The 16623-nt window shown below is 35.2% G+C and overlaps 2 protein-coding genes and 3 non-coding genes across 8 annotated transcripts; 3 read left to right on the top strand and 2 right to left on the bottom strand.

Annotated features, from left to right (window-relative positions):
• Nucleotides 1–803: 803 nt before the first annotated feature.
• Nucleotides 804–1362, bottom strand: LOC145627627 (uncharacterized). The gene is made up of 2 exons (XM_081679992.1): nt 876–1362; nt 804–832 (listed from the first exon to the last, which is right to left on the bottom strand). Exons 1-2 carry the CDS (start codon nt 1360–1362, stop codon nt 804–806), a joined length of 516 nt encoding a protein of 171 aa, XP_081536118.1.
• Nucleotides 1363–4467: 3105 nt separating this feature from the next.
• LOC145628886 (cysteine synthase-like) lies at nt 4468–9898 on the bottom strand. 4 transcript variants are annotated; one of them, XM_081681319.1, is made up of 11 exons: nt 9714–9897; nt 8924–8976; nt 8641–8750; nt 8481–8538; nt 8070–8333; nt 7817–7954; nt 6886–6937; nt 6486–6565; nt 5663–5714; nt 5472–5552; nt 4468–5009 (listed from the first exon to the last, which is right to left on the bottom strand). In XM_081681319.1, the coding sequence occupies exons 2-10, from the start codon at nt 8960–8962 to the stop codon at nt 5512–5514; spliced, it is 834 nt and encodes a 277-aa protein (XP_081537445.1). In that variant the 5' UTR covers nt 8963–8976; nt 9714–9897; the 3' UTR covers nt 4468–5009; nt 5472–5511. The 4 variants fall into 4 exon arrangements, with proteins under 4 accessions (XP_081537445.1, XP_081537442.1, XP_081537443.1 ...); XM_081681316.1 differs by having other exon boundaries at nt 5655–5714; nt 9714–9896; XM_081681317.1 differs by lacking the exon at nt 9714–9897 and adding an exon at nt 9165–9389 and having other exon boundaries at nt 5655–5714; nt 8924–8986.
• An 869-nt stretch (nt 9899–10767) lies between these two features.
• LOC145629551 (U1 spliceosomal RNA) lies at nt 10768–10933 on the top strand. The gene has a single exon (XR_014111717.1). It is a non-coding gene; the product is annotated as a U1 spliceosomal RNA (small nuclear RNA).
• Nucleotides 10934–14499: 3566 nt separating this feature from the next.
• On the top strand, nt 14500–14662 carry LOC145629540 (U1 spliceosomal RNA). The gene has a single exon (XR_014111706.1). It is a non-coding gene; the product is annotated as a U1 spliceosomal RNA (small nuclear RNA).
• Nucleotides 14663–16016: 1354 nt separating this feature from the next.
• On the top strand, nt 16017–16176 carry LOC145629529 (U1 spliceosomal RNA). Its single transcript, XR_014111695.1, has one exon. It is a non-coding gene; the product is annotated as a U1 spliceosomal RNA (small nuclear RNA).
• Nucleotides 16177–16623: the final 447 nt, after the last annotated feature.

A 16623-nucleotide genomic window follows, 5' to 3' on the forward strand; every position in this document is an offset into this window, starting at 1 on the left:
TTCCATCAGCCAAAAATACTCGGCCCTCAGTCATAGCCGTAGCATGAGACCCATCCGGGAGACCCACGGGACAAGGAGAAATAGAGTGTACATCCACCAAACAAGAAGCATCACCGGTAACATGATGAGAAGCTCCGGTGTCCACTATCCGAGACAAAGAAAAAGACTCACCCGTCATTTTGTCCTGTTGTTGTTTATTAACCATGTTCAATAACATTCGAACATGCTCGGGTTGTAGCTCGAAAAGTGCAGCAAGAGTATCATGAGGAGGCATAGAAGGGTTGCCCACGGTATTAGCAACAGCCATGGAGCTGCTGAAATCCGTGGCAGCAGGGGAAGCACAGAGAACAGAGGAGGCAGGGGAGGAAACCACTGCATTGGCTCGAGCAGGGGAAAAAATAGCATAAGAAGAGGCACGAGCAGCAGCAGCAGTAGATGAGGCACGAGCAGCAGCAGGTACAGACGAGGACCCCTGCTGACCCCCCCCCCTTTCTTACCGTATTTTTCGACCCACCACTCGGGGTAACCATGAAGCATAAAACACCCCGAGTTGTCATGACCAGCACGTTTACAATGTGAGCAGAAAAGCTTTGATTTGTCGACACGAAACGGTGATTGGGAAGGCCTTCGATCAGGGGGTAGAGCAAAAACATGAGCATCGGTCGTGGAAGTTTTGGTGGCAGCAATGGCGCGAGAATGCTCCTCCTGAAGCAAGGCCTGATAGGCACGGTCAAGAGAGGGAGGGAGCTGCTGGGAGAGAAGGTTGGTACGCACCAGAGCATACTTCTCATCGTCGATGCCGATTAAAAATTGGTGCAAGCGTTCTTCCTCCCTATCCAATTCAAATTGGGCAGCCAAATTGCATTCACACTTACCACATTCACAACCACGCGGTGGCTTCAAGCGATTAAGATCATCATACAAACCCATGAGAGTTGCATAATACTCCTCAACAGACATCGATTTCGATTGTTTACAATCAATTATTGCGGCACGCAATTGTTGAAGCCTAGGACCACTCGCCACACAAAATCGTTTTGCCAAGTAATCCCACAACTTCTGTGCTTCTTCAAAGTAAGGGATCGATGCAGCAAGTTTCGGTTCCGTTGCCCGCAAAACCCACGACACCAACATGGAATTCACGGTTTCCCAGTCAAGCAATTTTTTCTTCTCACTCGGCTTGGATATGGTACCATCAACAAAGCCAAACTTTCTTCTAGATTTCAAGGACAGAGTAATCGCACGAGACCATGCTAAATAATTGTCACCCTTCAAGATGACATGAGAAATCAGATTTCCGGGTTGATCACCCGAACCTAGGTAAAAGGGGGATGTAGGATCAATTTTTGAGTCGTGCTCCATTGTTCAACAGAAATCAGAGTATAGAGTAATTCAATAGAGATGATTAGAGAATAGAGATTAGTGAAAAAAATTAGGATTTTTAGGGTTTAGATTGAATTTAGCTCCGATACCATGTCAATAATAGAGAGTTTAGAGAGAATAGAATCGTATGTCTCGTATTAGTGTATAAACACATATATATACAACCTATTAAATTAGGGCTCGTAATATGTACACGGCCCAATAGCTATACACAAATTATGGCCTAACAATCTTCCTATTCCAGCATTTTAGCAATTCAAATCAAAGAAAACTTCCAATTTCAGAATTACACATATGAGATCATATCAGATCTTTGATTAAAAACAACAAAAAAGAATACTAATCAGAACAATTGATTACCAAGTTCATTCTTCAGTCTCTTTCACTTCACCTCCACCACCGAAGCTAATCTTCATGTTATCAAAGTCGCTAGAGACCTTCAGGCTGCTAATCTTCACCTCCTTAAAGCATTTGTAAAGCAACGTCAACAGAGCACCAAACTTGAGCAGCTTAAAGGTCGCAGAGATCCATACATTTAGCGAACTGTGATCCCTGGGAATGCAAACCTTAGTATTGAATGCCTTGAAGTGATCCAGAACAGCGGCTACTTCAGCATCACTTGGTTGAAAATCAAAACAAAGTATGATTCGGTCATTGACGGGAGAGAGATTTGGAATCGCCGCCATGAAAGAGGAATCAGAGGGAGATTTGATGCAGAAAATCCTATCCATGTTGAGCGAAGGAGAGAGAATCGTAATTAGGAGGAATTGAATCAGGAGAGAGTGTGTGTATAAATTGGGAATTGTGATTTTTGAGTTGGGAATTGTGAGTTTTGAGTTGGGATTATAAGTAAAATCCCGCGCAGCGCGCACCACACCAAATTGAGGTGTTCCAAACGGAAGCCATCTGGATCCGACCCTACTCCGCCCCGATCCAAGATAAAAATCCGCTTCGAGTCCGAGAAAAAAGTAATTCGAGTCCGACTCCGTTAGAATAATCCGACTTCGTTAATAGTAATAATAATAATAATAATAATAATAATAATAATAATAATCAATAAATAATAATAATAATAATAATAATAATATAATAAAAAAAAAATCAATAAATAATAATAATAGTATATTTTTCTTAAATATTTTAATATGTACATTTGTATATACACATATGTATAATAATAAATAATCAAAGATCACTAAGGCCCCGTTCTTTAGAGCTGCTCTGCTTTGCTCTGCTTTGCTGAAATCTGCTCTGCTGAAATCTGCTCTGCCCTGCTCTGCTCTGCTCTACTTAAAATTTCCATGCTATACGATTTTATTCGGAGGCGTGTTGGGATGTGTTTCTGAGGTCAATAATACCCCCCGGATCAGATTTTCGGGGGTCAATGGTAACCCCCGGATAAGATTTCCTGGGGTCAATGGTAACCCCCGGATTAGATTGTTTTTGGTATGATTTCTATTCTTCTTTTTGTAATTAATTAAGTCTTACTAACATTGTTTTGATTTGAGACAAAGATAAAAAAAAATAATAATAATAAATTAATAATAAAAAAATTATATTAAAAAAAAAGGCTATTTCTATACAGTAACCCTGTTTTTTTCACTTTTCTACGTTGTGCCCCAACATATATGACTTTCTACACTGTAACCCCAATATACATTTTGTTTCCATACGGTAACCTTGCCGTTATCCTGCCGTTAAAAAATTCCGTCAGTGGGCCCAATCTCCATTTATTAATATTTTTTTATCGAATTGGTATTCCGTTAAAGGTTTCGGGGGCTATTTAGGCCCCTAGGGATCCAAATTGAGCTCAGAATTGACAAAAAAATAACGTAAATGTCTCGTTTTGTGTGTTATAATGTGAACACGTAAATCGAGATTGTAGACACGGAAATTTTATAAGTGTCATACATTAAATTAAATAAATTAATTTGGGTTAAATCATTTTAATGATCCATTTTAATTATTTTTGGCCCACCCAAATAAATAATCCGAATTAATCAAATACAATTCGGGTTATAAAATAAATCAAATTGGACCAGGTTTAAAGACTTTTAAGCCATAAAATGGGCCAGGCCGAAACCTACTAAGTCCACTTAAGGGGTTTTCATCTCTTATAAATACGGCATTCCTCCATTAGTTGAGGGGATCCAGAAATCTTTATTCCAGGAGCTCATAAAACTCAAAAGGAATTCTCTCTTAAGTGAGTCAACAAGCACATTAAATTCGTGCCAACTTGTTCAGATACACTTAAACACATTTGAACGGGATTAAGCTTCATAAGCCCTCGTTCAGGTGTATTCAAACAAAACCCTTGAATACAGGTTGACATCATCAAACGTCACCCTGCATTCAAACTCAAGTCGACGTCATCAAACGTCACCCTACAGGTGTCACACATGTGTCATCGTCAAGCTGCGGAACAGAATCAGAGGATTTAGTTTATTTTATTATAAACTGTTATATAGAGATTGTACCCAAAATTCACATATTAATATAAAATTCATTTGTTACTTTATTTCCCGTCTTTATTAATTTAGACTCGAAATTTGTGTAAACAGAGACATTTTTAATAAGCAAAACGAGGCATTTACGTTATTTTTTTGCCAAATCTGAGCTCAATTTGGACCCCTAAGGACCAAAATAGCCCCTGAAACCTTTGACAGAATACCAATTTGATAAAAAGAATATTAATAAATAGAGAGTGGGCCCCACTAACGGAATTTTTTAACGGCAAGGTTATCGTATGGAAACAAAAGGTATATTGGGGTTACAGTGTAGAAAGTCATATATGTTGGGGAACAACGTAGAAAAGTAAAAAAAGCAGGGTTACTGTATAGAAAAACCCTAAAAAAAAGGATCTTACTTGTGAAGGGGAGTGTTGAAGATAGACCTCCCAAGTATCACCACATGTAAGTGTCCCACATTGGTTGAAAAAGAGGGAGTTAATTACTTTATAACGCTAAGGGGCTTTTCTCATATTGTCATATGGATTTGGAATGAAACCTCATTTACATTTTTGAACGATCCTTTGTTCAATAGCCAATAAGATGGCACTATTGAAATGCTAAAACCAAATAATCATTCACTAAAAATAATTTCAATTCAGCAAAATTAAGGTGAATCAAACAGGGCCTTAAACTAAAGTAAGATGTCCGAATAAATTGTCACCTATCTTGAAATAGAAACGGTTTATAATTGAACTTTCCATTATAACCCTTACTCAAAAGTTGAACGATGGGAACAATATTTTTATAAATCAGCAACCAAGGTCCAGAACTTATCATCATCATTCATGTCATAACCTTAACTATGAGGGGTTTGGACAGTGCGACAATTAAAACTAATAATTTTCGAAATCTAACCATATCAAGGTTGTTTCATGGAGATACTTCAATCCATATATATCACCAGCCTATGACACCATTACAAACAAGAATTATAATAAGATATATCAATATGAGTTGAGAAAGCATTACAATTGATCAAATCTTATTTTTGGCGGTCATTTATAACAGTGACATTGGCAAATCGACCTCTTCATAAGTCATAGCTTCCACTTCATGCCTCTCCGACTCAAACAATTCGGTAGATAAATAACGCTCTCCAAAGCTAGGAATAAGCACCTGCAAAGCATATAGGAGTAAGAATATAATTTCCTGATGTAGAATGTTGTTTTGGATAGAAACTATAATATCCTGATGTAGAATGCCGTTTTGGATTGAAACCAGTACAAATGCTGATAAACAGTACAAGAGGCTGTGTTTTCAAAGGTAACATATGAGGAATGACAGCCCCAACCTCGTTTTTTCGGAGGTACCTTAGACTTAAAGCCTATTGAACTATTACCAACTAAATGAGGATGGAAGAGTATTCTCCAAAAAGCAAAGCTTTCAGAAGAGTAAACTCTAAACTTATCTGCGATTAATGGGGTTGACATTTCTTAATAGTGTATTGATAATTCTTTCTCCGTATATCCTATCCTCTTTCAAATGGCATGCAAACACAATGAGTTGGTTTCCCCAAATGAAAAAAAAAAAATCAAGAACTGTTATAGAGTTAGGCCAACTAGAATGTTTTCTACTTACAACAATCAAATTTCCAGCATATTCAGCCTGTTTGGCTAATTTAATAGCAGCAGCTACAGCAGCTCCTGACGATATCCCAACCTGCAAGTTTACCAAGTTCACATATGATGCATGAAAGAACACTCATCACAGTCATCACTGAGATGGATATAATAGAAAGAATATTAATTGAAGTGATTTTACCAGCAAACCTTCTTTCAATGCAAGAAGCTTTGCAGTTTCAATGGCTTCATCACTTGTCACCTATTACATCAAATTAAGATGTTACACAAGCTATCTACTTGTCTCAATATGGGTTGTTTAGGGCCAAAACTAAGCATCAAAACTGGAATTTGAGTTGGATTTAAGTGATGACGACGACAGAATATAGACATTATTAGACATAGACCCTGGCCTAACACTCCAGTTTCTGCCGAGGCAGAGCTGTATGTTGTACTTGCACTGCATAAAGTCTGGTAGTCTCAATAACTCCCATTGCAGAATAATAAGTATCTTTTCACGGGCGTTCATTCAATCAAATCTTTTTACGATTACCTAAACTAGTGTCTTTGGATCTAGTTGTCAATACTATCACCAATTAAGCACCATTGAGACCAAAAGCAAGCAATCAAGCTGCCTTTTGTTGTGAGTGCTCAAAGAATGCAAACTATGGACCGCGTTTCTTTAAGAGCAAGAGCAAGAGCAAGAACTAACTGTTTTTAAAAGTTACTTCATGTCATCAAAGAAAGGTGTTAAAAATATGTTTGTTACGGAATACCTCATCTCACAATCTTAAGAATAACTGAATTAAGGGAGAATTTCTCTATTACAAGGCAATGAATTTCTTTTTTGTTCTTCAAAATGAGAATGATAATAAAACAAAGTTAAGGCTGAATTCAATCCAGACACTTTCTGTTTAGCGTCTCCCACAAAATAGCCGTAGGCATTCTAAACATTTGATCTGAGTTTGTAAAGGCAAATTGTTTCAAGAATTCAATTCAGACTGATAATGGAGAGAAAGCTTCTGAGCCTTACCTTTAAAACTTTTTCAATTATGTCAAAGTCCAATAATGGAGGGATGACACCAGCTCCAATTCCTTGGATTCTGTGCTTGCCTGTTGCATGAGAAGCATCAGGTCTACTTAATTAAATAGTAAATTTCACAAGATGATTCACAGCTCCTCAAAATTAATTAAAAAAATACAAACCCAAAATCAAAATATTGTCAACAACTTCAAATGAGGCTTGCGTTTAAGTAATAGCTCGGGAAGTTATAGCAATGCAGTAGAGTTGACAGGAGGTTGATTTACATACAAATCTTAGCTAGCAGATACTTCACTTTCATCAGGTAGATCGTAGATGCTTAACACAATTAAGGACGACCAAAATCTAAGCATGTGAAGTACACAGTACTGTGCACATATTACAGACTCACCAGGCTTTTCTCCGTTTAAGACTGCACTTTCAGTTGGCTCTACACCATAGACCTGAGAGTGAATGTGAACCACCAAAGTTAAAGAGATGAAAGTACTAGCTCAATTTCACGATTTCTTTCTGAAAATATAAAGTAAAGGATAAAGAATGAATTTTGCGTATTTGAAATAAATTGCCTCCAAAATCAGAAATCAGGATTGGGGAATCCCTCATTCCATAAGCACAATTTCTGCACAATAAACCCTAATTTACAGCTACAAAGGAATGTTCCACTTTCCAGGCACTACTGCAGAAAACTAACTAACAAGGACATGTATGTTAATTCCCATATTCTGCAACCTAACAAACATACTTTTTGTCAGGTTAACAGGAAAACATTGCTTATCTTTTCTTTCCATATCAGTTTTTTTTTTTATTTTTTTTTTATTGGAGCAAGTTTTTTTACTCAAATCAATGTAAGTAAGAAGAAGAAACCTGCAACATTGAAGAGGCTTACAAGAAGGCAAGGTGGAAATTTTTGTATGAAGATTAACATAGAATTGCACTTTAGTAGCAGCATTCTTGACTCTTGAGATTAAAACAAGGTGTAAAAATGAATGAGAACAATTTTAGGAAGATCCAATGTCAAGCCGGTGTTAGGATTGAATGCATTTTGGAGATTCAGCTCTTAATAAATTCACTTTTTATATTTCCCTTTGTGGTTATTTTGTCAACAGAAGAAATTTAGTCTGTGCCAACAGAAGTCTATCCTACGGCTTGGGTCCAACAGTAGCTCTTAGGGAATGCAATGGTCAAACCATACTCAGCTGTCTAACTAGCAAGAGTAGAAACCCATCCTTTTTCCAATCCCCACAGGCCATTCACGAAAATAAAAGCAGGGAAAAAAAAAAGGTGGGGTTGACTAGACAATGGACTAGAATGAAAAACCAAACCTTTATAGCAGAATTTTGCTCTTTAAGAAATTTTCCTGTCCCAGCAACAGTACCACCAGTACCAATGCCAGAGACAAAGGCGTCAATTTTCCCTTCCGTGGCTCTCCAGATCTCTGGTCCAGTGGTTTCATAATGAGTCTGCAAGCACAAAATCCACATGGGGAAAAACCAAAAAGCATGCAATTAAAAAACCATTTGAACTATGGAGTGTGCAGTATGTGCACTGTTTCCTTAGAACAAAGATCAGCAATACCTTTGGATTCCCAGGGTTTTCAAATTGATTAATGTAATAACCACCTGTTGTTTTGTCCAATAATTCTTTGGCTTTGACCATAAAGTCAGGAAAGCTCTTTGTTGGACCCATGATATGCAACTCCGCTCCCAAAGCTCGAAGAATTATTCTTCTCTCAAGACTTACATACGAAGGCATTACAATGATTAGCCTGTAGCCCTTAGCAGCAGCAATAAACGCCAATCCAATGCCAGTATTACCACTTGTCATTTCTATAAGAACGGTCTTTAGACATCCAGAAAAAAAAAAAAGTATGTATGTACTTAGCAACAACATTTTGTAGAACATTCACTTTTCTAGACTGAGTACACTCAATAAAGTAGTGGAGAAAGAAGTAAAAATGACAAATAAAAATGGTATACGAAGACACACCTTCTCCGGAGAAATCAAGCCTTTTTCTTCAGCATCCTTAATCATAGTAACTGCAATCCTGAATTGAGTAAAGTAAGACTGAATGTTTATTTTTGATATTGTTTGGATGAAAATAGGTGAATTTGCAGTTGCCTTTGTGCAACTTTATGGGGTGAATCACCTGTCTTTAACACTGGAATATGGTTCCATCATCTCAAGCTTAGCTGCAATGCGTGCAACGCAACCATCTACAACATGATTAAGATAAACCATAGGTGTGTTTCCCACCAACTTCGAGTTAAGAAAGTAGATGCATCAGAAACAATCATAAGTTACACAACAGTCCTGCAATTTTAATCTATAAATCAGGCACAAAATTGGCTAGCTCATTGAAATAATTAAGATATGAGTATCCGTCAAATGTACAATGACATAGTCGACCAATATTAATCAGTAAGACTTACTTCAGTCACATCTTTCGCAATGCTGCACTCCCCTTCCATATGTTCAAACACAACTGCGAAAATCTAAAATTGTAAACAGATTTACAATATACCTTAACATATCTAACAGAACAAACATCATGTACTACTAAAGATTGGATTTTGCCTCTAAATTACTTTAGCCGATTACAGTATACTCAGATATGCCATTCATAGTTTTCAAGAAATTAAACTTATACTAGCAATTTTAATTGCAACCCACCTTACAGAAATAATTGAACCACTTGCTGTTAGACTATCATTTATCATTAAAATCCCACTTCATAGTACAATTTTTGAGAAAATCATACCATTTGCATCAGAACTAACAAAAATAATTGAACTCCATATCATTTGACTTTTACTAAAATGCCACTCATAGTACAAAATCTGAGAATTTATACTAGCAAGTTCACTTGCATCAGAGTACTATTCTATCATTTAGAGAACTGAGAACAACAAAACATCTTTTAGTCATTCAGTCATATATAAGACTCGTAACCTTAATTACGAGGGGTTAGGACAATGCGACAATTATTACTATTTTTTCTCGACCTCTAATTATAACAAACAAGCAGTACAGACACTACAGTACAAGCAATTTTTGTGGACATTAGATTCAAAAATAAATGTTCACTGTCTTCATTCTTCTCTCTTACTAAACACAATTATTAATCCTCTAACTCACAGCTAATTTACCCAAATCTAATTAATAAGAAAAAATAAAAAAAATCATAAGAACCAAAAACGTTAAAGGATAAGAAAACTGTACCAGTTTTGCAGTAGAATTAGGAAGGTGATTTGTGAAATTTTGAGATTATAAGAGAGTTTCAGTAATCAGTATGTATTTAGCTTTTAAGCTATTTGATCTTGAATTCTTGAATGTTAGAGGTCAAAAGAGGTCGGTAGTCTCTAATAAAACACTTTTTTTAAGGATCGAATATAAAACACTATTTTTGGAGTAAGCATTATCTACACGACTGTTTGGTTGGTTTTATTAAGGTTTTTTAACTTATTTATGTCCATGCGATATACTGATATGGTTAAGCCATAAGCATAAGTCATTGACATTTTTAAGGTACTAAATGTTTAAAATTTGATTTATGTAAGCACTGTTTTTTAATTTATTGTGTAGTATGAATATGACTAATTTTGATGTATTATATGCTGACATTTAGATGTGTGGTCATGTATTAAAACCTTTTTAAAAAACTACTCCGTAAATGTTTTAAAAAGCAAAGTATTTCAATCTACCGTGTAGTATGAATATGACTAATTTTGATGTATTGACGCTTAAGTTTAAAATATGATCCATGTAAGCACTGCTTTTTAATCTACTATGGAGTGTATATACTACGTATATACTAAACATCAAAATTAAATCATATAAACATTGCTCTCAAATAAATTTATCAATAATAAAAATATTTTGCGTGTGCTAAGTGGTAATTATTTTGTCTAAATAAATCAATAAAAGTTGTACAAAACACGACCCAAGTTTTCATAAACTAATCTTCCATGTCTTAAGAAAGGTTGATCCAAACCAACCTATTGATTGCTCACCAATTTCCTTCTATATATAGTCCTCCTTTCTTGTTGCTACCCACATTCACCAAACCACACAACAACTAAGATTAATAACCTCAATCAGGTCACCAACTGCTTAATCACCAAATAATTATAGTTTTAGTTGGAAGAACGTGATAACATTAAGGTAGAATAAGCATAAGGAAGGCAAAGTAATAGAAAGTCCCACATGGGAAAATGAAAAGAGGGGAAGGAAAAGGAGGAGTGTATAAAAGAAAAGGAAAAAAGGACGGAAAAACTTACATACCTGGACGGGGCTAATGGGTGATCAAGAAGGCCCATGGCCTAGGCTGGTGACTTCCATTGCACATCATTGGGGAGGTGCACCTGCCTAACATCTCCCTTGATGGGAGACTGTACGTCGTAATTTGTGGTAGAGAGGGCCTGCGCTCGTCGCGGCCCTTGCCTAATTCATTGCTTTGAAATCTTTTAGGAGAAATTATCAATAATAAGTAGAATTTTTATAGTATTTCAATATTAAATTTAACTGTGATTAATTCAAAAATAATTCTAACATTGATATTTATTTTTCATGAATTGGTATTTTTACCTGATCGGTCAAGTCATCAATTAACTTAAAAATAATTAACTCGCAATCAAATAAAATTAACTTAATTAATAACCTCAATATTAAATTTAAGGGTAATGCTTATATATAACCCTTGAAAATTGTATAAAATTAGGAATTCATGACAAAAACACGCATAGATCAGTGTAATTAGTGTGTGTTTTGTCATGATTTTCTAAATTTAAACAATTTTCAAGAGTCTTTTTAATGTTTACATGTAGACTTAAGGGTTATGTTTAACATTTTCCTAAATTTAAATACATAAATAATCTTTTTAGAAATTGTGGTGTCGAGTTAGGTAGTCCTAGGTTTACAATGGGCACCGGCTAGGGTGAAGGTTTTACGGGTCCGATTGACTAATGTGGGGTTGGGTGGGGGTTTCACCGACGAGGGCGATTGTTGGGAGTGGGGGTGAACATGGGTTCGTTGGATGGGGGTTTTGCATGTCAAGATAGTATATTTGGGTTCATGAATGGGATGGATGATGTCGTCGACTGGGGTTGGGGTCTGAGAGGGTTTCGCCGTTTCGCAGGGAAGGGTGGGGGTGGGGGCTGGATGGTGTTGCCGACAAGGATAGGGGTTGGAGCTTGGTGGTGGTTGGTTGGGGTGAGGGGTGGTCCGGCAATTAGGAGGTTGGCTGGTTTTTTTTTTTTTTTTTGTTTTTTTTCATTTTTCAAGTTTTTAAAATTAGTTAATTGTGTTAGTTAGGGTTCGTTTGGCATTGCTGTGGTTTTCTGTTTTTCGGTTTTTTGTTTTCTAAAAGTATATGATATGTGTCTCATAATGAATCAAAAATTATACAAACTTATCAAAATTATGATAATTTTGAAAACTGACAACAGAAAAGTAGAAACACCTTTTTCTTGTTTCCTGTTTTTGGTTTTTGGTTTTAAAAAAAACAGAAAACTGAAAACCAAAACTGATACCAAACAAGCCCTTAGCTTTTAATTTAATTACACTTTAAAAAAAATTAATTAAAATAAATCTCACCAATAACGTTTTGAAACATGGAACATTAACCTGTTATTAACTCATATAACAGGTAACTCATATACAACAGGTCATGACTTAATATTAGAAAAATGACCATAAAGTTTGGCTTATTTTTTAATTAATTGAAGTTGAACTTAATATTGAAAGACCAATCAAAGTTCAACCTTTTCCAATCTTTTATAATCCTCTATCTCTTTTTGTGTTTTTAACATACACACTACTCTACCTTGCCGCCATGTTCTTTTGAGCTTCGAGCAGAGCAAAACAAGACGTTAGTATTAGGAAAGCAATTCTAATTTTACCTTATCAAATATATACTTGTATTATACCAAAAGATATATTTTACCAAACAAACAAAATAATAATAGTGTCAACTAAATTTCAATAAGTTTTCCGTCAAAAAAAAAAAAAAAAAAAAACACTCAAAAAGTTTAACTAAATTTTAACAAGTTCAAATAAGTACACTAAATAAGTACAATAAATAAGTTTAGATCCAATTAGATAAAGATAACATACCATAAATGTATTTCAAACGAAGGAAGTACATGCTTATGTCTTTTTTATGTGAGTACTAGTTAAAATATGTCAAATGATCGATGAGGAAATGAGGTCATATGTTATTAACTAGAAAGTAAAGTAATGAAATCATTTCAACATGGATACTTGCAGTGGAACATGTGTCTCGATTTAGCTCTTATTAGAGATTATTAGGTTGGATTCATCAAATAAACAACACGCGGTGTTATGTCACGAGGTGAGGTTGTAACTGAACAAATTTGTTAAAATTAAAAGTTTATATTCATGTTTTATACCACTTGGATTTCATCCACGTCATTACAGAAATAATAAATAATTGTTGTTGTTGTATTATCACATTCACCCACGTCAACTACTCTGTATCTCCCAAATTTATTCATGTACTCCTAATCTAGTGAGAGTTATTTCGAGGAGAGTTATAACTTCGAGGAAGTCATAGAGTAGTTAAATTAGTCCACATGCTCGATATTAAACCGATCTATTTATTCTAATCCTAACTAGATGCAATTATTATTATTACCTTCATTAGTTTTCTTTTCGTTGGAAGCGAGTATTTGTGATTAAAATTGATTGAGACACCTAAACTCTTTCTATATCCTACCGAATGCGTATACCCTATAACAACTTGCACCAAAGAGCAACAACCATTTGCTCAAGTATTGAATATATTGAGCAATAGTAGAACAAAGTCCCAATATATCAAATTAAAACCTCAAAAACCAGGTGTTTATGGGTCGATGTCAAGGCATACCATATGTGTCGTTTGTTTAATTTTGACAGGTTTTACCACTACCATTCGTGGATTTCGTCTAACAATCAGGCCTCCATCAAGTGCAAAAGCCACATTTTACTAGTGTTTATTTTGTTTCAGTTTAGTTTGTATGAGTTAGAGTTTAGTGTATATTTGTGTGGTGTTTTACTTCCTTTTACTTAGCTTAGGTTGTAATCTTGTTTTTTTAATTAATATATCTCTTTGTAAAAAATAAAAAAAAATAAATAAAAAAAACTCGAAAACTCAATAATGAAACCAACGTTACCTACCAAACCTTCCTCGCCACACAAGTTCACAAAAACACCCCTTTGTAAACACAACCTATTTTACTCTGATTGTTCAAATCTTTTTTTCTCTTATGCGAGATGGTGGTGACGGAGATATTTCTTGCCACTGATTGCTTCACGAGATTCGGCTTTCTGTCTTGCAGTTCTCTATTTGCAAACTTCGCAATGTTTCTCATCAGTGGGTTGCCCCTGCTCACTGGTTGGCTGCTCAGGCTCGTCATTGACAATTGCTTAGTTGGTCCTTCTAGTTTCCGTTTGTATTTTCTTTTTAGGACTTCTTGTAAAAAAAAAAATAAACAACCTATTTATCAAGCTTATAAACTTAAATTTTTACTCAAAAAAATTGTCGTATTATTGACACTTAGGGTACATAAGAATGAGGAAACGACGTATCATAATGGGCTAACATTAGAGATTGCACATCCTTAATTACAATTTATGAAGGGTGACTTAACAAATGAAGCTAGGTAAGTCATTTTTCATGTCAATGAATAATTATATTTTTTTTGTTAGTCGTATGGAGTGCTAACACAAAAGTCTCAGTTAGTGTATTCCACGTAATATTTCCGCATTTCATTTTGCATCATCCAATCAAGATTAATAATAACTTAATAAAGGGCAATATATTGCAATGGATTTGTGGTAATAAGCTCTCTTTGAAGTCATAGAAGTTAGAATACATAGTATATATCAACTGAAAATTGATAGCAGTTGTAGGACAATTTTGAGCTGAATGACAAATCCCACATCGGTCAGATAGAAAAGAAAGCGGGAACAAGTTGGTATAAATAAAGATGGATAGACAACGTGCTAATTACTTACCTGGACGGGGTCTATGGGCGATCAAGAAGGCCCATGGCCTAGGTTGGTGGCCTCCATTGCACATACCGGAGGGGTGCCTGCCTAACGTCTCCCCAAGTGGGAGAGCGTACGTCATAATTTGTGGTAGCGGGGGCCTGCGTTCGCGCGGCCCCTGTCCAGTCCTAGTAAAGAAATATTTAAGCCGTCAGAAGATTCTTCTATCTTATGTTCAAACTCTGGAAAGTTCTGGTGTTGGGATTTTGAGTTCGATTTGCAGGGGATATGGTAAGGTTAAGTGCTATTGGCTGGGCGGTGGTGGTTATGATGTTTTGTGGCGGTGGGTGGTTCAGTGCTGCTGCGGGTTATTTAGTTTTATTTTGGTTGCATTTGTTTTGGGTTGGAGACGACAACCTTTACCAAGTCCGAACTATTGTCGACTGAGTACACCGGAAAAGAACGGGAACTGACTCGCCTGCTGACCTTTTCTAGGCCTCCTTCCCGCACTTCCCGGTCAGTTTCCTTTCTTGCTTACCGGCTTAGCTCTGCAGAACCAATAGGTTTCCAGTCGGTTCCCTCGGAAAAAGTTGGGCAGAAACGAGTTTAAAACGATCTCATATAACTAATTTTTTTTCCTCTTATGTATAAATTACAAAAGACGATTAAAAGAGAGTGTGTATGGTAAAATTTTAGGTGTTATGATTAAAAAAAGAAAATATGCTTAACTCGAAAACACACTACCCTAAGCTGTAAAATTGAGCTTTTACTATAACTACTTCCTTCTTCTCATTTCCTTTTTTTTTTTATTTTTATTTTTTATTTTTTTATTTTTTATTTTTTTTACAGTTTTGTTAAAATACATATTAAATCATTGATATTTCTAATAACATGTTTGTAAAAAGAAGTATAGGAGTTTGATGTTCTAAATTTGCTCACCGGTCTCTTTTTTTTTTTTTTTTTTTTTTTTTTTTTTTTTTTTTTTGTATATTAGAAAAATTTAGAAGATTCCCTTGAAATGCCAATCATGTCTAAGTTTCAAATGAGAAGAAATTTCAGAAAAAGGATGGAATACTATATAAGATCAAAGTATAAAATGCGTGAGTATATACCAATTACAAGTTGCTCCCATCTAGAGAGATCTTATATTTAGCAAATTATTGTTCACTTTCAGATTACCTTCCCTAGGCTGTAAAATTGAGCTTTTACTATGAGTAAATCCAAATGATAATCACACATAATGAGTCATAATTCTCACATTGTCTCTAATTTGTATTCAACTTGATAAAGGATTATACTATTACTTTGTATCTCACACTGTCAAATTTGTGTTCAAATTGATAAAAAGGATTATTCCCTGACAAAAGGATTCAATCTGTTTCATCATAATCAAAATATAAAAACTTGCACAGTATTAAAAATCAAAACGGCACATAATGGTATACCGAGTATTTTGGAGTTCTCCCACATCGATAGAGCATGGAACTGGATTGATTCAAAAGAGTATAAATGAAAGGCATATGGCACCCTTAAAACATACTTACCTGGACGGGGTCAATGGGCGATCAATAAGGCCCATGGCCTAGGGAGGTGACTTCCATTGCACTTGGGAAGGGCGCCTGCCTAACATCTCCCCAAGAGGGAGAGTGTACGTCATAATTTGTGATAGGGGGGCTTGCGTTCGCGCAGCCCCTACCTAATTCTTAAGCTAAGCTTCTATACAATCTGTTTTATATTTTAGGATTTGTTTTGTAAATTATCACCCTAAAATGCTGAAATAACTACCCATTTTTGTTGAAATTAAAAATAACCACTCATATTTTACAAATTAAAAATAACCAAAATTCCTACTTTATGTAACAATTAAAGGTCATCAACCATTCAATCTACCAGTCTTTTACATAATAATTTTTTTTTTTAAACAATAATAATTGAAAAAAAAAACAAAAAAAAAAACCCTTCTACTGTAATATTTTGAAGCAAAATCTTATTTTCTATGAAATTAAACAATTTTTTTTGCACTCGTTATACAAGTATACAACATTAAAACCTAACCATGTACAGTAATAAGTTAGACAATAGCATTAATTTTTTTATTAAACAAAATAACAAACTATTTATAGTTAATGGGTAAGCTTCAAAA

Source organism: Chenopodium album, chromosome 4 (genome assembly GCF_948465745.1).
Source record: "Chenopodium album chromosome 4, dcCheAlbu1.1, whole genome shotgun sequence".
NCBI classification, from domain to species: domain Eukaryota; kingdom Viridiplantae; phylum Streptophyta; class Magnoliopsida; order Caryophyllales; family Amaranthaceae; genus Chenopodium; species Chenopodium album.

Excerpts from the sequence above, each read along its gene's own strand:
- LOC145627627 (XM_081679992.1), bottom strand. The coding sequence starts at position 1,362 with ATGGAGCACGACTCAAAAATTGATCCTACATCCCCCTTTTACCTAGGT. Across the intron at positions 833-875 it reads ACCGCGTGGTTGTGAATGTG|GGAGGAAGAACGCTTGCACC; the intron begins GTAAGTGTGAAT and ends TGAATTGGATAG.
- LOC145628886 (XM_081681316.1), bottom strand. The coding sequence starts at position 8,962 with ATGGAAGGGGAGTGCAGCATTGCGAAAGATGTGACTGAA. Across the intron at positions 8,539-8,640 it reads TATTCCAGTGTTAAAGACAG|GATTGCAGTTACTATGATTA; the intron begins GTGATTCACCCC and ends TACTCAATTCAG. Across the intron at positions 7,955-8,069 it reads AAAACCCTGGGAATCCAAAG|ACTCATTATGAAACCACTGG; the intron begins GTATTGCTGATC and ends TTGTGCTTGCAG.